Raw genomic sequence first — 22,647 nt, 5'->3', positions numbered from 1 at the left:
AACATTATTTTTATAATAATTAATGTCTCCTATTAAAATCCTCTTAACAACTCAATGTTTTTGTTGTATTTAAAAATATTAAACAGACACACAGTGCGACATTTTTCTTAATATATGCATTATTTTGATTTCCCAACAATTCAAATTAGTTCCGACTTTAGTACAATTTAACTAGACAAATGAACATGAACAAAAAAAAAACACACACACAATCTGTTCAGATTTGAATAATTTACTTTAAAAAAAAGTGTAAAAGTTACAGATCCTTTTTTTTTTCCCAGAGACAGATCTGCTAAATATTCAAAATGATGGTAGGTGTAACAAACCTGCCCCAAAAGTATTTGTCCTTAGTATACATAAGTCTTGGCAATGCACCCTTGGCTGTATTTGAATTAGGTGGCTATACTGTATAATTTTATCTCAAAAAAAAAAAAAAACTTCATAGGAGTCATGTAGAATAAAAAATAAAATAAATTCAATAATGCCATGAAATGTACAGCTTCAAAAAAATATGGAGGAGAGGAAAAAAAAAAAAACACTGCTGAAAAGTGTATATACAAACATGCAAGGAAGTATACAAATTACAGGGCAACGTTTGTGAATGAATAAGAAACAGGCCTTTTTTCTGATGGTTCAATTTTGACATCTTTAAAGACTTGCCTTACAAATAATGCATATTAGTTCAAATGTACAATAGGTTTCATGTTCATTTACACTGAATTCGATCTATTGCCTAGTTCAAGTTCATTTTGCAGTGATAGAAAAACACTTCATAAATATATCATTTCTGCATTGTTCAGCTATTAACTTAACGCATTAAATTAAAAGGCAAAAAAAGACGAGTGTAAATAAAAAATAGGCAACTTAATGCATTCATTTCATAAACACTTTATTCTGTTTTGTCTCCTGAAAGACTTTTTTTTCTTTTTATGTAAATCCCTACACAATATTCCCCCTTTTTTGTGGTAGCTAGAAAGAGATTTGATATAAATGTAAATGTATACAATGGGATATATAATATATAAATATGGCATTTGAACATTTTTGTTGTACAATCCTCTTTAAAATTACCATCTTGATGCTCTCGATTTGAATTTTGGAAAAGAAAAAGAAGGAAAAAAAAAAAAAAAGGAAATTAGTCAATTCTTTTTTTTTTTGCTTGCATTCATAAAAATAATTCTCTGCAAAGTCTACACTATAAACAAGAGTTTTTCGATTTCATTGTCAAATATTAGCTGGCAAATTTATGTACATCAGGGTCGCGAGGGAGAAAGTGCCATTGTTAAACGAAGTCCGTTGCGTTTTCTCTCTCGAGGGTCCAGCTTAAAGTACAAATTTGAGAGAGATCTCATCAGAAGAGCTTTGTACAATAGATTACAAAAAAAAAAAGTTTAGCTGGGCTTCTCTTGCTGGTCCATTAGACTATGGGCTGATTACACACCGTGGGCAGTTTGGGGTGCGATGGAGAGAGTCTCTTGCATATTGGTTCAGGCCGTAGAAAGAAATGAGTGTGTGTTCCATGAAGATTCAAGGCTTGTGGGAAAATGGCTGTTGCTGTACCAGAACCTTGGCCTATGTTCACATTGACGGCACAAATCTGTTTTTTTTGGGTCGCAATAATTTTGTGACTATAGTAGTTTGATCTACCGACAGATCCCTTATCCGGGGCAACTCACTAATGCAAGGATTAATGGCCTTGCTCGAACCCACCAGTGGCAGCTTGGAAGCGGGATTTGAACTCATGACCCTCTGATCATAATTCCAACATCTTAACCACCGTGCTACTGCTTCAGACTTGAACATCTTTCAAATGTGGTCCTAGATTAGCTATGTATCTTATAAGAGGCCACTGGATCGGATTCAGATATAATAGGGGAATTTTTGAATATGTGGAATTGATTGATGAATTTGGAGTCAAACTGAGTAGTGTTTAAAACAGCTGAATGTCAGACTTATGAAGGGAAGCTGTCTAGCAAAACAGAACCAATCCAAGCAAAAAATTGTGGGAAAAATTGCTTGTAATATAAATAGCATTCGAATCAGGTCAACCAGTTGCTCCATCCATGTCTGTAGACCACATTTGCATGACTTGTGGGCAAGAGATAAAACTGCTGATACATTAGCAACCAGAGGCCTTCTGAGATGATGTTAGCATCCATAGTGTTATTACTGAATGATTCTTCCAGCCAGCCCAATTTTCTAGGGTCTTAAATGGAGAAAGAGGAGAAAAAAGAAAAGACGTTTAAAAAGTATGGCTGCCATCTGAAGCTCGATTTGTTTATCCAAAAAGTGCAAGATTCAAAACCCTTTTCCTCCAGTCAGCAGCTGAGAGTTAAAGGGTAGTGATTGTACTATGCTTATTTCTGAGATGGTCGCATGCTTCCACCAAAAAAAAACAAAAAACACAAAAAAAAGATGACTGGCCTCTATGGATAGCACAAGCTGCCATTGTTGGTTCAAAGTCAAAAGCCCAGAAATCCAGAAATCCGTTGCGTAAAGAAAGGCAGTGCTAGAGCAAACAGTTTCCTCTTCGAACCTCAACCCTCGAATGATGGCTACATTTCAGAACAATGGGCCCAAACACCCATTTCAGAGGCACGCAGCTGCATCCAGGTGTGCTGGCCTCACTCCACTAGTCCTATAAGATGTTCAGGATGGCGTTGTACATCTGTGTGAGGATGACGAAGTGCACAGGAAGGCAGGAGCGGCGGTCTTGAGTGGCCGGGCTGCAGGTTAACCAGGAGAGGGCGTTGTACTGCTCCAGCACAAACCTGAAACACAAGTGTATAGGTTTTAGTTCATGTTTACAGGAAGCGAAATGACTTTTAATCACATTGTAGGCTCGGTTGTTGTATGAATATGAGAAATCATTTTGAAGTCACTATTATGTATTTGGATTATTCAGCATAACAATTATGTATTCAGAGTTTCAATGTTTTCCACTGTATCAGTATAAAGTGAACAGCACGAAAGAATTATTAAACACAAGGACAGACTGATGGATAATATGATTTTAATCCATAATAACCTGAGCACATCTGAAGTGGTTTTGGAGTCCAGTGGATGTGGGTTCTTCTGGGACGTCTTGCTGGCGACGAGCTCGTCTGTCTGAGCTATGGAGATGTGGTGGTGCAGAGAGGCCTTTAAAATAAACACAAACGGATCACATTTTAAACATCCTTTTATAATTCTTATTAAAAATACACAATCTTTTTTCTTTTGCATGTGTGTAGAGATTATTAGTGATTATAAAAACATTTGGAGGACATTATCCTTGATTCCTACCTTGAGAAAGAGTGGACATTGGTTCTGCGCTTGAGGACACGAAGCCCAGAACCAGTGAGGCAGTCCTTCTGCCTGAGCAGTGGAGACGTAATAGCCTAAAGCCAGGGGCTGCTGCTTCAGCTCTTCAGGAGCCTCTCGAGACAACAACCGCTCACCCTGACACTGTACACAAGACATTACACACACAAAAAGAAAGTCCATTTAAATGGGCAGGAACTAAGTATGAGGATCCTGCTTCATTTTAAAAGTGTGTGATATTTTTTTACCACTAGGGGCACTGTACAGCTTCAAAAAGAGTTTTCATGTACCATGCAAAATACGAGTTATGAGTTTACACCACGTAAAAAAAAAATGTTTGCCTAATTGTGACTTTATTCCTCGAAATTCCATCTTTTTATTTTTTGCAATTCTGACTTTATTTCTTAAGATTCCACCTTTTTTCCCCGGATTCTGACTTCCCCGGATTCTGACTTCCGATATGATGAATTCCGCAATTCTGACTTGAGAATTTTCTCGCAATTCTGACTTTATTTCGTAAATTTATTTGCCTCGATGCTTCACCTAAACATGGAGCACTGTGTTTCCCACGGACTATTATTATTGACGCACCAAACTCCTAAACTCTGGAGCGCAATGGACAGGTAACACAGGAGACGCTGCAGAATAAAAAAATGAAAACGGGAAGAAAACAGCGAGGGGCGAGGAGAAGATTCAGATCGAAGAAATCACCAGAAAGTTTCAAAAGTTTGGGATCATTTCCAACACAAAGAAAACCCTACAGTGCGGTCACATTTTTATTTTATTTTAATATGAAATAGATTTTTATATTTTTAATTGATATACATTGCATTCAAAAACACAGTGGACGTGTAGAGCCGGGAATGGTTTTTAAAGCTGGTGATAAATACACTGATTTAGTGCATGAAATATTTCAAGCAGCTTTTCCAGGGACAAGAAAACCACATCGCGATATGGTGCGAGATTTAATAAATAAAGTAAGAATAATTAGGAGTTTCATTAAACGGATATTTTCCCATAACCGGCTCAAGTTTTGCCTAACTAGAGATTTAAGTTCTACTTTTTTTTAAATCTATTTAGAGTTGCAATAAAATGAGAGAGTGAAAAGAAACCTCTCCTGGTGATTCCCATGTGTCTGAAGTCTTGCTGACTGTTACAAACACAATGGATGATAAATGAAATTCGCTGTTACTATAGAAACAATCACTGGAATTAGTGGAATAATGCAAAACAACTACCGTTAGAGCTTTTTATCCAATCAGGTTTAAGGATTCAACAGCACTCTGTTATGAATTAGATATAAATGAGGGAAGAGTTAACAGGTGTTGCATGGAAAAAGATGCTAACCCGTGTGTGAGGAAAGTGGGAGCCCACCCCCAGACCAGAGGGGGAGCCGGGGGAAGGCACAGGAGAAGTGTTAGGGGAAGCGTGAAGGTTTCCGGTGATCAACATCATATCGTGCTCAATGTCTTTCTCCAGGTCGTCCGTGAACGGCAGGCCAAATATATCATCTAGAAGGTTAAGGACAAAAAAAAAAGAGTGGTGAGTCAGCCTGTAGGTGGACAGCACCTTCTGCTGGTAAAAGTACTGAGTGCAGGTTTCATTGTGAGATCTGTATGATGGTAACACTGATCAATTGCAGACAGATTAGAAACTGCTGGTTTTTTAACAAGTTTACACATACCTGGGTTGTCCTCAGTTGGGTAGGAACTTGGGGCCACTTGCGTGGTGGAGGATGTGGGAAAGACAAGGATATGGGTGCAGGAAGCATCCTGTGGAGTGTTGAGCTGAGACGTCTGCAGGTTGAGAGCTGTGCTGCGACCAAACACTGATCCCATTGTCACAGCATCTGCAAACACAAAAATCCAGAAAAGAACTGTCAAGCTGAAAAACCATCACTGAGTCACTGGTGCCTATTGCCACCCCATGTGAAAATTAATTGCCTTGCTCTATCATCAACAGCCAGATAAATAGATATAGAAAGTGTACATTTAAAAGTCGGCCTGTTCATCATGAAATCTCCAAGAGTAGCGGCTCTTACCAGGCATGATCACGAAGGACCCCTGGGGCTCCATGGAGACGAGGCAGGCACTGAGGATGAATGGCGAATCAGCGGCTGAAATGCCACACATGCGACATGCCTCCCGCAGCTGCCTGCTAATCGAGTGCAGAGAGTGTTCACCCAGCAACAGACTCCAGTCTGACATAAGAGGCAGAGATCAAGGTTAAGCACTAACAGTCGACTCTGAAATGTTAGCTAAACATTGACTGCAATTAATTGTAATAATATATAGACCACGGAAAAGAGCTCCGGTTCCTGAGTAGGCTGCTACGTTTGCCTGCTGTGCGAAAAGTGTTTTTTTAATTCATTTTGTCATCTTCCTTTCGCCATCAGAAGATCAAAGAATCATAAGTCAAACCATCCTAACTCAGGGACCATCTTTATACTCCAATATGGACAAAAGTATTGGGAAACCTGACCTTTCCTGCCATATGTGGTTCTTCTCCAAAATGTTATTACAAAGCTGAAAGCACACAATTGTCTTTAGATGCGGTTTAATAAAATTCTGCGTACACTTGAACTTGTAAACCCAAACCTGCAAGACAGCATGGCAATGCCCCTGTGCACAAAGCGAGCTCCATGAAGATCTGGTTTACATGGTTTGGAGAGGAAGATCTTGAGTGGCCTGCTAAAGAGCTCTGATCTCATCCCTACTGAACACCTTTGGGATGAATTGGAACACTGACTGCTCCCCAGACCTCCTCACCTCGCCTTGATCAGTACATGACTTTACTAACACCCTTGTGGCAGATGAACACAATTGTCCACAAGCAAAATCCAAAATCTGGTGGAACATCTCCCCAGAGAAATAGAATCAATTATTAAAGCTAACTGGGACTAAACTAGTGCAACGGGACAACAGGAAACAGGAGCAAGGCTCAGAACTTAATAACAGACATTACAATTGTGCCGAAAAACAGAACACAACCTGATAACAAACCACAGACAAGTCATAGGTGGGGAGAAAACAAGATATCGATGTATGTGTTATCAGTATAAGAGTTTAAGTGAAGACCAAGACTCTGAACAGGTGGTAAAATAGGAATATATGGGACCAACAGATGAAAATTGACAGATACCATAATTTTGTAATTTAATATAGCAGCCATAAACACGGGCTGAAACTTGCACAAACCTTTCAGTTCGCCGTGACCTAATCGACCCAATCGCCCGATCACAATCCTCCAAGGAATTGCTGTCATTTGGATGATCCCGATGCACCACTCCCACAGTTTCTGCAGGCCTATTTTGCGTGGGGAAAACTTGGGGCGCCGAGACCTGCATGGCAAAAACCTCATTTAATTTCTCTCAATCTACAAAAAAACATCATAATCAATAAGTTGTGTCGCAGGCTCTACCTGTTGGGGACATCAATGTTGATAATGCAGGTCTCTAGTAGCTCCCCCTGCTGATCAGTGCAAGACACAAGAATCCAACGTTGGTCATGGGACAGACAGTATCCCACAAAGAGCACATTGTTGCGTGTGGTAGCTTCCTCCCCTATATCCGGTTGCTTAGTGCGCAGGGGGGCCAGGACAAACGGAGGAGAGTACACTTGCATAGAGCTCGGGTTCTGCCAAGGGCACATACAATTACGTTAAGTTAACAGACGCCTGAAAATTGTCATTTGAAGCAGACTTAAGTGAACATGAAAGACAACATCATTATCAGAATGAAGCTTACCTCCATGCTCTTGAACAAAGAACCAATGGTAGCAGCTGGGCCAAAGCCTGTGAGCGACTTGATGTGTGTCTGTGTTGGAAGTCGGCGCCTGCACTGTGAATGGGCAGAGAAAGCCAAAGACCGAAGGTGCTGCAGGTACAGAGGACTCTCACCACTGGCTGGCTGCAACAGGTACTGACATGGCACCACCTAAAATCCAGCACATTTGATCAATTGTTTTGGAAAATGCGGAAACAATTAAAGGCATTATATTCAACCTAATTTTTGCCAGACCTCATCTCAAAATTAAGAAGTAGGTAGTGCTGACTAAACACTTCTTCCAGCATTACTGTGTACGCAACACTCCGAGTCACAAATGTACCAATTAAATATACTTACACCGATCAGACATAACATAATGACAATGTAACATTATGAGCGGTGATGGGAATAACACTGATTATCTCTTGGTTAGGATGCGGCGCTCTCACCGCTGCGGCCCCGGTTCCCCGGTCAGGGAACCAACCCCAGCCATTAGGGTTGCACAAGCCTTAGTGCCGGTCCCAAGCCCAGATAAATGGGGAGGGTTGCGTTAGGAAGGGCATCCAGCTTAAAAACGTGCCAAATCAAACATGCGGATGGTCCACTGTGGCGACCCCTAATGGGAGAAGCCGAAAGAAAGTTTATCTCTTTATCATGGCACCTGTTAGTGAATGGATATATTTATTAGGCAGCAAGTGAACATTTTGGCTTCAAAGTTGACGTGTTAGAAGCAGGGGCGAGCGTAAGGTTTTGAGCGAGTTTGACAAATTGCGATGTCTAGATGACTGGGTCAGAGCGTCTCCAAAACTGCAGCTCTTGCGGGATGTTCCCGGTCTACAGTGGTCAGTATCTATCAAAAGTGCTCCAAGGCGACAGGGTCATAGGCAGCCTGGGCTCATTAAAGCACGTGGGGAGCGAAGAAGGGCCCGTGTGGTCTGTTTTACCATACAATATTAGGCGGGTGGTCATAATGTTATGCCTGATCGGTGTAGATACAGTGCCTGCTGATAATACAATACAGTGTGTATGAAATATCAAGGCATTTTATGCATTCAATACATATATCTCTCGACTGACCTGTAACACCAGCGCTGGGTGTAAATTCTCTGGCAGTGTGCTCAGCATATCTGTATAGCAGCGCAGAAGCGCCAGCAACCACATGCTATGTGACTCCACCTCTTCTGTTTCCTCTTCCTCACCTGACCCCACTCCTGAGCCGGAGCACAAAAAGGGGTCCACCATGTACAGCACTATGGCTGGTGGGTAGGCATGGCTATCGGCAGACTGCGGCGCCGTGGGAATGCCTATTCGCTCTCGCTCTGCCAAGCTGTTAGGAAAAGATCCAGTGCCGCTGTTTATACTTCACTGACATTAATTCATGCATAAATAATCGTGTAATATACACCATGGACAGACATAGTAAAAACATCAGAAGTAATTTTTTTTTTTTTTTGATCAGGTACGTTCCTTTTTAAGTGAGATGGAGAAATTCAGTATGTATGCTTACCTCTCAGCACTCTCTGTTGGATGGCTTTGCTGGTTTGCCATTGTATTAGTGACACTTTGTGTATCTGCACCTTCTGTGCTGGCCTGGCTAGCGCTGGTATTCGTTGGTGTGGGCGTATTTCCTGTTCCAGAGACTCCTCCTGCAGCTGCTGCTGCTGTTTCTCCTTCAGGGGCCCCGGTGCTGGGGTTCAACTGGGTGGTAGGGACAGGAGCTGAGCTAGGTTGGGGTTTCGGGGGCACGAGTAGGCTGCTGTCTAATGACAGAGTCGAGAGCTGTGGGGCTGGAAAGTAACCAGCAAGACAAAAACATGATGTAGTTTCAGATGAGTTTTGATGTACCACCTCTGCTAACCACACCTTTCTTTTTAACTACCCTTGGTAGGCTATCTGCCCTCTTTCACACACAAAAGCTAGTCAAGTGTTATTTAGATTGACTGGAAAGAGAGACAATATTGCTTCCTTAGTTTACTTCACTGGGTAGCTGTGGCATTGTTAAGATTTGAACCCACAATCTCCTGATGAGCACATGCTTTTCTTGAGGTGCCAATATTTATTTCAAGTTGTGTAATCATAGCAAGTCAAGGCCACTTCATTTTCAGCATGTATTTCTACTAACAGTATGACTCACTTGGCAATTAAATTACTTAGATAATATTGATTTAGCAACACGAGATATAGCTCCACAACATTATCCTTTATATATCTATAAGTACCAGCTGGTGATATATACTTACATAATTTCTGCTTGCAGGTTTGAGCATAGAGCTTGAGTTTGTTTAAATGATCCTCTCGGTATTGACCTGCCCAGGGCCTTGTCATCCACTCATCCATCTCTCCTCCATTCTCCGCCAACTTCTCAGACTCCATTGGCCCTACTGGTACAATGCCATCTCTGGACATTCGGGCCAGTGGATGGTGTTTTCCCAACCGACAAGACTGAAATGCAAGCAGAAAAATGGGGTAATGACACCAAATCATATTATTAGTCTGAGGAATTCTTAAATATACCATGGCTTTAATACCTCATAGACAGCACTAAGCTCCTGAAAAAAGGTTCTGGCTCCAGCAAGGAGGATGTCATTATCAGGGCAGAGGACAAGAAATGCAACATCCCTCTGACCCCCATATGGTTCCAGAAGCAACTTCTCCCAAAAGGGCAGAGCCAGAGGGGAAAGGGCCATGAAATCTCGGTCATACCCCAATAGCAGTGTGGGAATGGGGAGCGGTTCAGGAGATTCCTCAGAACCTAGAAGTCAAAGCACATATATTCAAAAACCAGTGGTGGAGGAAGTACACAAAACACGTACTTTCTTCTATTATTTACTGTATTACTATTAGAAGGTTCTGCTTGCGGCAATCAAAACAGAGCGCGCTCTACCCTTATTAGTGGGTTTTTAATCCACTCATAAATATAAAGGCAAGACTAATTTTGCCAAATGTAGTTGAGCAAAAAGTTAGATATTGTAGTGAAGCTCAATTAAAAGCCTCCCTGAATGGAAATAATTCAATAAAGTGTAAAAAACGGGCTGAAATTATCGAAAAGATTACAGAAGTTACTTTTGAAGGCATTACTTTTCAAAATCGACTTTTTTGCAGCTAATAATAGAACAGAATAATAGAATACTCATTATTATTCAAAAACGTCAGACTAACCGTAGGAACCTCGTCCAGCCATTTTGTGGAACTGCTGCCAAGTAAGTGGGCCCTGCACATGCTGTATGTTTTCCCAAGTCCGGCCAGTGCGCTTCTTCTGAATAGCATCTTGCAGAAAAGGCTGTAGAGACAGCAGCATGCGTACTACGTCCTGAGAGGACAGCATGCTGATATCCAACACTGTGGAAGCACACATTTTATATAATCATTTACCACCAAAAAAAAAAAAACAACAGTTTCACAGGTTCACAATAACATACGAGACCATATTTACCATTCGTGTGAGGCCAGGAGTGCAGGGCGCTGCTCCTCACTAAGGCTTGCTCCACTTTTCCACCGGCTGCATTGTCGACGTACTGCAGCCCCTGCACCAGAGCGTTGTAACACTCCACACATGCATCGCTACTGTCTGCCCAAAGCCGATCAGCTACCCAACTCTGCAACAGCGCCCTCTGTCTGTTACGGCAAGAACAAGCAGCAGGACTATGCAGCGATGCCACAGATAAGATTGGTTGGGAACACTGCTCCTGAATCAGTTCCAGCACCTCCAATGGTGTCTGCTCCTGGGCTCGCCTCCCACCAGTAGGCGTGTCTCTCCTGCCAAGTGCCAGCCTCCTCTCAGCCGCCCGTCCTGCCTCAGAGCCGCGGCCAAAGATGTCCAGCTCGTCCTCAAGGAAGAGTCCGGCACCGTGCGCCAGACGCCGGTTAGCGATGGCACTGAAGCCACACATACAGCGGTACTGATCCTCTTGGGTGGAGTCGGGAATATAAATACCCACATCTGCACCCTTCACGTTCATATTGCAAGCACAAATGCAGCAGCTGTCAAAGCTGCGGTCCTTGAATACATCCAGGACAGAATCAGAGAGAAGCAGGATGACATAGAGGCTGTGCGCCTCAGGCAAAACTGGCCCGGATGCCAGCGGCTCTACCGAACTCAGGGGTAGACCAGTGGAGGGCGTGGAAATGGGTGAGCTGAGCTCTGTACCATCTTGCTTGATCGAGCCTTGCCCACTGGCAGTTCCTACACCACGTGGAGTTCGTGGGGTGCGTGGGGTGGGTACAGAAAAACGCGGTGTTGCTGGGGAAGGCAAGACTCCACCTGCTGTGCCAACAGAGGCGGTACCAGTGCTCATCTGGGCATAGTCTTGGTCCTGCAGAGCGCCAATGCTGGGAACATTGCTTTAGAGAAATTCAAGAGAGTTTTTTATAAAACATTTGATGGAAAAAACACACAAAGCTTGAACAGGTGTAATGATTGTATTGATATTTTTTCAAAACATTTACAGAAATCGATGCAATCGGAAAAACTTACACATATCCGTCTCGTACAAAAGATGCCTGGCTTGGAAGGCAGTAGGGCTCCATCTTGGGAAGCAAGGACCATGAGGGTCTGTAGTAGCACTGCTCAGGGATCTTCAGTGGGGGAAGACACTGGCTGGGTAATGTTCGAAGGGGAGCAAACATGGAACAACCTATCTGGGGCTGGACATGGTACAAAAGGTTTATATTATTACACTCGGAAAATTTATAATTTGTGTAGCAACAGCTCATTCAAACTGACTTGTAAAAAAGATGATCAATTAATACATTTTCCTAATATTTTAAGAACAACAGTATCATCTTTATTTTTTGGTTTCAAGGCCCCAGCAGTGGCATCTTACTGGTGGTTGGATAGAAACTCAACATCTTAACCACTAAGCTACCCCTTACCTACAGTATAAGCTGTGTGGTTTTGGAAAAGAAAAAAAATCCTCAAGGTCATATACACACCCGTATGTCCTCTGATTTCGGGCTTGTCACATTTTCATCCATTTCAGACCTGAAATCGCTAAACTGGTTGTTGGTGTGTGCATTTAGGGGATGCTCGTGTCCTGCTAAGGGTGCTGGGGTTTCTTGGCTGGGGGTGTCTCTGTAGGTTGTGATTGGAGAGAATGCTGGGTGCTGCTCCAGAGAAGGAGGAGTGGGGAACATCCGCTGAAGCTCTGCTACTGCTGAGATGATGAAGAGAGAACATAATAGGGTATAAACCAAGAGTTCCAGTTCCAGCATCTAAAATTCGAGTTTGCTGAGATAAATATTGTACACCAAAATGAATCCTATTCAGATTTTTTGCAGTCACCTAAAGCAGATTACATCACTGACTCTGACCACTATATTGTCTGTGCTCATATTATAAGTTATTCATACACTATAGGTGGGTATTCATAGGTATCCATTTAAATGTAAAGAATGTATTACTTTTTTATGTGTATAAAAGTGCATGTGCAACTTGAATAGTTTCTGTCAGCTGTTTTTTTCCCCTTAAAGACCTTAATTTTCAAAAGCTATAGACAATTATGGCCCTTTAAGTTCTCACAAAAATAATAATGTGGACCAGGCAGAATTTGACTGGTTGTCATTAAAAAAGAAATTCATTTCAATTGGAAATTGTTTCGATGATCTCTCGTGTCAATATTGTCTCTTATTTATTGTCCTATATCTTATATGTCTCGTACTGTGGCTTCATTGTTACCGACACATCTATAGGATTAAAAAAACAAAATCTCCAACGATGACATACTTGAGGGATATGGCACTGCTCCTCTCCCATCAATCCCCAGGGGGCGCTCTTCAGCCCCTGGCACTCCAGTCTTGGATGGATGCTGATGATTAGTAAAAGTGGTCTGAAAAGAAGACAAATTAGACAGGTTTATGTTGATGGCTTTCTGTAAATCACAGATGCAACATTTTTATTAAAAACCTCCCAAAACAAAAGCTAGGATGCCTACAGAAGCGCATGCATTGCAATGTAGTACATTTATAAAATACATAATCTAGATTTATAATAATATATATAATATAGAGTAATCGTTTAAATGCTGTAGTAAGTAACTGGCAACAACAAAATACATTACACGAGTGATCGTCAAGTCCATGTCTGCAACACTCAAAGTTGCCGACTACAAGTCAAAAACTTGTGTTCACAATCAATTGACTATTTATTTTTAGATTGCTATGATACTGATGTTCTTAACATTCGCTCACCCCGAGATCATCTTCCTCCTCCCCAAAGATGTTTTCCAAGTCAGATATGAGCACTATCAGATCTTTCTCTCTGGTCAGAGGCGGGTTGGCCTTTCCCCCAGACTCGTCCTGAGCCAATTCCTCTCCTGGAACAAGACGGCATTCAATGAGAGTGTCTGCAGCTTCTGAATTATGCATGGGTGATTTGCAGACTGCAGACTCACCGAATTTAGGAGTGGAGATGAAAATGGACATGGCGTCTTTCCCTTCAGGGACGGCACTGTTGCCATTGACCTCCTCTCCCTTAAACAAACACACACATCATTCAAGCAATAGATTAGCGCATATACGTATTATTACGTATCAGTGTATGTAATGATGTACAGTATAGAATATGTTTTTATACACTATGATGTTTTAATAATTACAACATTTTTATAATTTTTTTCATTGACTTTTTATCATCTATCAGATGCATGTCAGACATTATAAACATGAATACACTTATATATTAACACCGGTACGTCTTCATCTATACACACACACATGTACATAACAGTACTGTACATATGCTCATCAGAAATTTAGATATAAAAAAGGAGAAAACGAGAAAACTATGTACATATAGAAAGTGATATTTCTTTACATAAACATTTGGTTAAAAAAATACAATCAGGTCTATGAGATTTTGCATATTTTGTCTGTTTTCTTAGCAAATTGCTTTAGTTTTTGATTTACAAATGTTATTATTTGCTCAATTTTTTTTATAAATTATTTAGTATAGGACTCTCCTGTAAAAAAAATTTTTTTTTTGTTGGTAAAACTCTTTTTAATAGTCACCAGCAATATATTCACTAAATATTTAGCTTTTTTTTTTTTTTTTTTTTTTTTTAACAATTTCTGTGGTATTTTAATTAGAATATATTTTAATAATGAAATAAAATGATACATACTCATTCTTGCTACCAGCAAATAATCAAATGCGGCAAGAAAAACCAAAGGTTTCAAACCCACCAAAAGCCTGATCTACATACTAAACATACGGATCTTCTTCATTAGTACATGCTCAAGGCGTTTTTCAGTGAGTTATATATTTTAAAATAACAATGGATCTGGCTACAACAAAGTGGAAAAGTTTAAACAAAGCTAACAGAGAGGACAAATATAGATAACATGAAATCGCTGAATCATTATTATTATTTTTAAATTCACTCAAACAGCATGTGTTTTTTTTGGATGTACATATTTTTCTATTATTGTTCAAATAAAGCTCTATACTGCAAAAAAAAAAAAAAACTCCGATATGCCCCCTGACCTTTGATTTCCGACTGGGATCCCGGCTCTTCAATCTTTTGGTGGTGGGAAAGCTGTACTCGATGTCCCCTTCCTTAAAGTCGTAAGGATCTTCACCGGATTCCCCAAGCCCTTCAACTCCCGGCTGCTGCAGAAATCCCAGAGTGCTCATATGCTCCTGAAGCCTCTCTTCTGAGATCTTAAACCTCTTGTGCGTCTGTGCAAAAAAACTGGGGGGACGATGACAAAGATAAGATATAAATTTATTCCTGCAGTAGATCTAAGCAATAGAGTGTTATGTGTATGTATATATACCTCTTCAAGGCAGTTCCTTCACCCTCAGTTTTAATTTCCACCATATCGTAGGGCAATTCTGGTGGCTTGTACTCAGTTTTGTCTACCCTGGGAGTCCTGTAACTCTTCCACCAGCCCCCACTTGCTTCTCTGGGCAGTAGAGAGGCTGTATACAGAGCAGTGTCACTCATTTCTGGGGCTGTATGCACAGGAGTCCCCTCTAGGCAATGCGAAACATCCATGGGCACCTCCAGAACCTCAGGGTCCTGCACCCTAGGGTGTGGGCTTAGTGTAGGTGGTAGTGGTGATACTGGAGAATGAAGAAGAGACTCAGGCCCTTTTCTGCCAGTAAACATGGGCTTAGGATACTTGCAGCCAGGCAAGGTATCCAGAGAAGTGTCCAAGGCTGCGAGTACCAGTTGAGCTCCAGGAGGTGCGTCCTGCTCCGGGCATGGCTGCTGGTCTAAAGAAAGGCGGTGGTGGAAGGGGGTGATGGCTGCCCGCTTGGCCACTTTGTCAGACTTGTCTGCTTTGTCCGCAGTCTTGCTTTTCGGTGTTGAAGGTGGCGGTAAAGAGGAGGATAAAGAAGAAGAGCTGGAAGAGGATGAGGGGTTTGTACTGGGCTGGGAATTAGCCGAAAAACCATTTGCTTGCTGCTGCTGCTTCGACTGTGGCCTTAACCTTCAAGAGGAAAAAAAAAAAGATAAACTTTCACCTTGGTGCGAATCTACACCAAGATTTAGACCTATCATATTAAAAGATGAAAATACTAATCTGTTTATTAATACACTTGCAGAAACAATGGCTTTATTGAAAGAATTTAGAAGGCAAGCTACAAAAGGCATTGGACAAAACTTCACCATATAAAACACTGGCACGAAGAAACTGCTGACAAAAATTCAAACCTATGGGCCGTACAATCAAACGTTCAGGTATATCCGGTGTACATATGGTGATATAAGTAATTATGAGCACTTGATTTTGGAGACTCTATTGATATTATTATTATTATAACTAGTAAAAATGTTCAACATAAAAGAACGTCCAAGATCCTCTACAATAGCTTTTGTCCCCAATGTCTCAACGCTTGTTAAACATTATAGGAACAGACCCCTTGCAGTTCTTCATCAAATATCAATTATAAAGGGGCTGATGATATATAATAAATCTGCCAGCCAGTTAATTTGTCATCATCTATACTGCAATTTAGAGTAGTCAATCCAAGAAGGAATCTCTCACCACTTATGAAGTGCAATATATCAGAAACTGGTGTCGATCCAATTTTAACAGTGTGAGGGGGAAGACCACCAAGCAGGTGAGAAAGAAAAACGCTCACCTGTTACAGCTGCATGGGGCTCTCTCCCCTGGGTCAGTGAAGTCCCACACTGCCACCTCGCTTGTCACTTCCTTTTTTGGCACCATGCCGTTCGACAGATTGCATCTGTGTCAAAGCAAGAAGAAAGACGCGCTCTGGTGTATATTTATAAAGCGTTATATAAATCATTCAAGCAACACTTTGCATGAAAGATGCTCCCTTACGTACACACAGTAAATGAAACGCAGTCCTTCAGCTTGCTACGTTCTTGGACATGTTGACTGGGATTTGTCACTGTGTACTCGCCTTGTTTGCTAACCAATAAGCAGGGATTTCTCTAATCCTGGCGTATTTTATACCTTGTTCAGGCACAGTCTAACACTGATTTTATGCTGCTAAAGAAAATGATACAGCTCCATTACACTAAGCATAACTTGTCTGAATATCTGTGTCTATTTCTTGCCTTATAGTACCAGTAAAAAGTAGTTCTCTTTAGACTGTAGGGAAATCATGAAGGACATAAATTGTAAAATTCACTAAATATACAGAAATTTGTGGAAACCTGCCTCTGAAAGCTCATGTCTGCTTTTTGAACAGCTACTTGATCTGCTCAAAACTAAATTTTGGAGATTTGTCATTAAACCACAAGGGTGTTGAGAGCTCTATAGCAGTCCACTCAAGATCTCCCATCAACCCATGTAAACCAAATATTCTTAGAGCTGGCTTTGTGCACGGGAACATTCTGGAAGAGATCTTCTAGTTCTTCTAGTGCATCCAAACACATCCTATACAATTGTGTGCGTCAAGGTTTATGGTATCAGTTGATAACAGTATGGTAACAGTTATGGCTGGAAGTCAGGTGTCCCAATACTTTTGTTTAAACAGTGTACTGCTAAAAGTGCTCATGTTGATTTCCTTTGACAAAAAGTAGGTTCTTAGTGAAAATATACACAAAGCATGAATTTTTATAACCTATTTATCTCTATAAAGGTGTTTGGGACAATATCCACTGTTAAAAGAGCTACACAAATAAAACTGAATTGAAATAAATTGATAAAATTGGAGGCATTATGGCTTTGAGTCCGTCTTAAAGTTGGCGGATTTTATATTATGCGGATGTGTTTTATTCACAAATACATACGAATGTAAAAAAACAAACAAACAAACAAAAACCGAACCTAAGACTTTTAAATAGTCGTATTCGATTGGCGGAAAAATGCTTCGAATTAGCATAATCACTTTTTCCGTCTTCTTTTTTTCTTTTCGTTCCTGTGTTTTGTCTTGCCCTTTTGCCTTTCCATTGTCATTCTTTCATTCTAACAATATATCGTTGTTATATTCTTATATGTTTGCTGTGTGTCAACTGTATATCGATCGATTTTGTTATTATGGTTGTGTTACTAAAAAAAAAAAAATCACTAAATCTATCATTTAAAAGAAAAGAAAAATGATCAAATCTAGCAAATTAGTAAAAGACAAAGTAAAAAGAAACAAGAATCATAGGTCCTCTAGGGTTTTAATAAGCTTCATTTGGCTTACTGTCATCTGTTAATAGAAACAGATACTGCCAATGTTACTAATACTGGAAATTGGCCTCATTTTCTTTCTGCATTTCGATTTCAAAAAGGCAGAGTTGACTCTCGGAGTTGCTTTTATGTGGCCAAGGTGGAAAAAAAAAAAAAAGAAGACAACATGCTCGACTAGACATACTTGCGCTGTAATTGGTTCATGTAACATTCCTTCCATGCTTGGTGGACCATCTGATTGCTCAGCTTTTTCTCCGAATGCTTCGGGCTGTGGGTGACTCCGCTCTCTTGACTGCTCACGCTGGAGACTGCGGTCTGAAAGCCGCTGTCACCTAGAAATGTACAAACACATAACATCGCGTCTGATTCGTCATTCGCGGTTTGTTTGGTCTCAGGCTTGACGGCGGCTTCACTTACGCTCCTCCTGCTAAAAGCAAATCAATCCAACAACAGTATCTGTAACGGTATCTCGAGCTTATCGTGGACCTTTAGGTGCTAAACATACTAATGCTACAAAACGACAACCATCAAGATTACAGTTCGGGAGTTTCGGCGTACCCTTCAAGGCTGGAACGAGATGAGTATCGTATAATTAGCATTTTGGGGATTATAAATTATGGAGATCAGCATGTATGTACGGTATTACAGTATGAGGATCAGGCGCACTGGAATCTGTAGAGTTCCTAATGGCTTCTAGTAGGTAATAATGTGGGCCAGTGGGTTGTTATTGGAGCCATTAACAGAAAGTGCACACTAAGCAGGTTTACATTCAGGCTGCAGAGGTGAAAGGTAATGAGGCTGGGACAAGAGGAAATGCCCTCGTTACGTGTGGATCTATGGGCGAATGTAAAGAGCTGATCATGGACTTCAGCCCAGCTAATGATTAGTCCATCAGAAGAGGAACGCTCAAGCATGTTAACTAATTCAGTGTTATGAGTTTTTTGTTGAAACCCTCTTCAGCTCTTACATCATATAAACACAAAAGCTGTGCGATTTGCAAATAAGCAATAGCGCTGAAGCGTTTTCTTCATCTCATACCGCGAAGAACTGCATTTTTTTAATCATCGTTCATTAAAAAATGATTTTGCTTTTCATCCATTTTTTATTTGCATTTGCAGAACATATAAGCCAAAAGTTTGTGGACACCCGACAATGAAATTCATATATATATATATATATATATATATATATATATATATATATATATATATATATATATATATTTTTTAGACCATCCCATTCCACGTTTAGTTCCCGATTGCTGTTATGATATCCTCCGCTCTTCTGGGAAGACGTTACACTAGATTTTAAAGTGGAGATTTTTGCTCATTCAGTTATAAGGGCTTTAGTGAAGTCGGGTCCATCCGAACTCGTCCTGTATAATCGTGCGCCTCCGGATTTGTGGTAACCGTTTTGAAAAAAAAGCACACGTGGCCCGGAAAGTCAGGTGTCCCAATGCTTTTGGCCATATAGCGAATATGGAACAAGTCGGCACGTTTTTCGGCTTTACAGCTTTATCTCTGGCTCCATAAAAAATAAACATCTCATCCTAAAAAAAAACCTAATTTAGTTAATATAAAAAAGCGATAACACAATAGAACATGTGCATTAAAATAAACCTTGCAGCCAGAAGAGTGTTTAACCAGAATTCAGAATCAGGATTTAAATATGCTGTGGTATGAAGCAATATAAACATGGTTTCTGATACAATTTGACATTAATGCACAGTAATAGTTAATAGTTGATGAGACTCAATACAATAATTAATAGTTTATTAACCATAACTGTAGTTGATTAGATACAAATTATACACTGTTTTTTTTTTTTTTTTTTTTTCATTTTTTGTTTAGATTTTTGAATCTGCTTTTTAATTTTACCTTCATTTTTTTTTCTCCTATAAATCCTGATACATATTGTGCACCACCAAATGAAATGTCTGATGATGGTTAAAGTATGTAAGATATTTTAAGATATCTTTTTAAGATCTTTTTATGATCTGTTTTATCAGCCACCCTTTTTTGAAAAGCCAAAAACAAACAAATAAAAAAAAAAAAAACGACAATTTTTTGATATGCATCTGATTGTGAGTCTTACCGGAGCAGGGCTGCTCTGGGGACGTGGGAGGGGTGAGGGGAATGCCGCAGTTTGATGAGTCTCTAGTGCCACTTTGAGCTCCATGGGCAGGAGGAGGCTGTTCTACAGGCAGATCAGCTTGGGCAATGAGCACAAAGGCTGCTGGGTAGATCATCCTCACACCACCTAAAAGAGAGAGAGAGAGAGAGAGAGAGAGAGAGAGAGAGAGAGAGAGAGAGAGAGAGAGAGAGAGTTTGAGTGAATCTATCCTAAAACTTTAAATACTGCTAATGTGCATTAGAGTAATTCCTGTCAATGTTATAAATTTGTCCTTATCTCACTTAAAAAGGTCAAACCAAACGGCACCCACGCAAGATTAAAAACCGGTCCTGATAAATACAGGAACAGCTGCTCACTTAGAATGAGCAATTGAAGGACACTTGGCCTCTGATTTATAAAAGGTTTGCATAAGAACCTGAACAAAACGCACAAAAAAAGTCATTTAATAACAGGTTCTACAGAAGACTTCTTTCACACAAGCAGAATTGTGACCTTTGGCTATCAAATGGATATGTAATTTGGGAAGTTTCTTCAGAAGAGGTTTTGACGATATCGATATATTTCATTTAGCTAAAACCATGTGATTTGCTGCAACCTCAAGGTCACTTAAGGAGATTAAGGAGATTTAAAGGGCAAGCATTCACCCTTTTTTTGTATAAAATTATCATATTTCTTTAGAAAAATTCATTATTTGATTACTGATACTTGATATTATTGATACTTGATTTTTTTAGCACAGCTGAGTCGGATTTACGTTACATAATCACCATTGCTCATTGAGTGATACCAGTCTGCCCTCCCCTCCCCTCCCCTCCCCTGTGTGTCCCAGTGCTGAGTCAGTGCCAATAATTATCCAGCTGGAACTCTCAGTTCAGGCTGACAGCTCTACCATCCGTCTTCAGTCTTTTTGCACCTAAAAGCTCTTTTTCTAATCAATTCGACAGGCTTTTCAGAGACGTTTTTTTCCTTCATCTTCCTTGATCACATGCCTCTGCCTGGACAGAGTGTAGAATTTGTCTTGGTCGAGCCACTCACCCACAATGACCTCCATAGCGACATGGCTGTGGGGGTCGTAGCTGAGGTCGCTGTCCTGCTCGCCCCTGCTGTGTTTCAGAGCCATGGGGTAGAAGTAGCTCCACTCTTCCATCAGCTTGCGTACTGCCGGATCGCTCATCTTGAACACCTGACCCGTCAGAGTTCCACCCAATCCGTACGGACTCAGAATCACTGAGAGAAAGACACAAAGACAGAAAAAACTGATAAGTGCATACATTTAAATGGCAGATTCATGATTACAGGTCATACGGACACAGTAAGGGCTGTCATATATATATATATATATATATTAGGGGTGTAACAGTACACGTATTCATATCAATTTGAAAACATACACAACAATGCCAGGGGTATAACAAAAAAGAGTTAGTGAGGTGGCTACTCACTCAGTACTGGAAATAAGATTTGTTTTGGTTAGTGCTATGGATTCTTTAGTGTTTTATGTCCAGCTTCAAGAATTTCTCTTAAAAGTTAAAAATCCTGACAGGAATGAGGACATTTGTTATATTATGCTGAAATAAGTAGAACAGTTAAGTAGATCATATCTTTAGAAAATTAAATATTGAATGTAAAACACACACACACACACACACACAAACACACACACACGTGCATGCGTGCACTTACATACACATCTGTATTACCCAGATGAATAGGGTCTAACCTATGTAATCTTTTCAATAACATTTTTTTATTAATTTAATTTTACTCAAATTTTATTTAAAAGTTAGAATCTTTTTTTTTTTTAAGTGTGTTAATTTGATTCCTTTCTTTTTTTATCACAAATGATAATAATAAACTGTTACTAAAAAAAGGATCTCCATTTTTCGGCTGCTCCCATTAGGGGTCGCCACAGTGGGTCATCCGTCTCCATACACCTCTGTCCTCTACATCTGCCTCTTTCAAACCAACTACCTGCATGTCTTCCCTCACCACATCCATAAACCTCCTCATTGGTCTTCTTCTTTCCTCCTTCCTTGCAGCTCCATCCTCAGCATTCTCCTACTGATATACCCCATGTCCCTCCTTTGCACATGTCCAAACCATCTCAATCTCACCTCCCTCACCTTGTCTCCAAAACGTACTACATGTGCTGTCCCTCTAATAAACTCATTTCTAATCCTGTCCATTGTCCCAATGAAAATCTCAGCATCTTCAGCTCTGCTACCTCCAGCTCCACCTCCTGTCTTTTACTTAATGCCACTGCCACTAAACCATACAACATGGTCTCAGGTCTCAGGTCTCACCACAGTCCTATAAACATTCCCTTTCACTCTCACAGATACCCCACTATCACAAATCACTCCTGCTATCACTCTTCTCCACCCACTCCACCCTGCCTGCACTCTATTCTTCACTTCTCTAACACACTCTCCATTACATTGCACTGTTGACCCCATGTACCTGAACTCCTCCACCTTCTCCACCTCTTCTTCCTGCAACCGCACCACTCCACTGCCCTTCCTCTCATTTACACACATGAACTCTGTCTTACTCCAACTGACTTTCATTCCCCTTCTCTCCAGCACGTACCTCCACCTCTCCAGGCTCTTCTCTACCTGCTCCCTACTCTCACCACAAATCACAATACCATCCGCAAACATCATAGTCCACAGAGACTCCTGTCTCCTCGTCCGTCAACCTGTCCATCACCACTGCAAACTGGAAAGGGCTCAGAGCCGATCCTTGATGCAGTCCCACCACCACCTTCAACCAGTCTGTTGTTCCTACTGCACACTTCATTGCTGTCACACTGTCCTCATACATGTCCTGCACCACCCTCACATACTTCTCTG

General features: G+C 40.7%; 1 protein-coding gene across 2 annotated transcripts in view; it reads right to left on the bottom strand.

The window, feature by feature from the left end:
* Positions 1-216: 216 nt before the first annotated feature.
* LOC124378872 (mediator of RNA polymerase II transcription subunit 13-like) overlaps positions 217-22,647 on the bottom strand; it is a 98,152-nt gene continuing 75,721 nt past the window's right edge. The window contains exons 6-31 of one of the 2 annotated variants that reach the window (XM_046838680.1): positions 20,831-21,022; positions 19,757-19,921; positions 17,847-17,994; positions 16,158-16,262; positions 14,843-15,502; positions 14,550-14,757; positions 13,459-13,537; positions 13,256-13,380; positions 12,792-12,894; positions 12,002-12,222; positions 11,544-11,713; positions 10,503-11,410; positions 10,229-10,408; positions 9,598-9,821; positions 9,310-9,511; positions 8,577-8,856; positions 8,147-8,396; positions 7,049-7,237; positions 6,724-6,938; positions 6,501-6,643; positions 5,345-5,503; positions 4,988-5,152; positions 4,651-4,814; positions 3,286-3,447; positions 3,029-3,141; positions 217-2,771 (exon numbers count right to left, since the gene is read on the bottom strand). In XM_046838680.1, the coding sequence (XP_046694636.1) occupies positions 2,639-2,771; positions 3,029-3,141; positions 3,286-3,447; positions 4,651-4,814; positions 4,988-5,152; positions 5,345-5,503; positions 6,501-6,643; positions 6,724-6,938; positions 7,049-7,237; positions 8,147-8,396; positions 8,577-8,856; positions 9,310-9,511; positions 9,598-9,821; positions 10,229-10,408; positions 10,503-11,410; positions 11,544-11,713; positions 12,002-12,222; positions 12,792-12,894; positions 13,256-13,380; positions 13,459-13,537; positions 14,550-14,757; positions 14,843-15,502; positions 16,158-16,262; positions 17,847-17,994; positions 19,757-19,921; positions 20,831-21,022 (5,663 nt within the window). In that variant the 3' untranslated portion in view covers positions 217-2,638. The remainder of the gene's footprint in view (positions 2,772-3,028; positions 3,142-3,285; positions 3,448-4,650; positions 4,815-4,987; positions 5,153-5,344; positions 5,504-6,500; positions 6,644-6,723; positions 6,939-7,048; positions 7,238-8,146; positions 8,397-8,576; positions 8,857-9,309; positions 9,512-9,597; positions 9,822-10,228; positions 10,409-10,502; positions 11,411-11,543; positions 11,714-12,001; positions 12,223-12,791; positions 12,895-13,255; positions 13,381-13,458; positions 13,538-14,549; positions 14,758-14,842; positions 15,503-16,157; positions 16,263-17,846; positions 17,995-19,756; positions 19,922-20,830; positions 21,023-22,647) is intronic. The other variant, XM_046838681.1, reaches the window with a different exon arrangement.

The sequence above is a fragment of the Silurus meridionalis genome, chromosome 25 (genome assembly GCF_014805685.1).
Source record: "Silurus meridionalis isolate SWU-2019-XX chromosome 25, ASM1480568v1, whole genome shotgun sequence".
Lineage (NCBI taxonomy): Eukaryota > Metazoa > Chordata > Actinopteri > Siluriformes > Siluridae > Silurus > Silurus meridionalis.
This window is presented reverse-complemented; position numbering and strand designations above follow the sequence as displayed.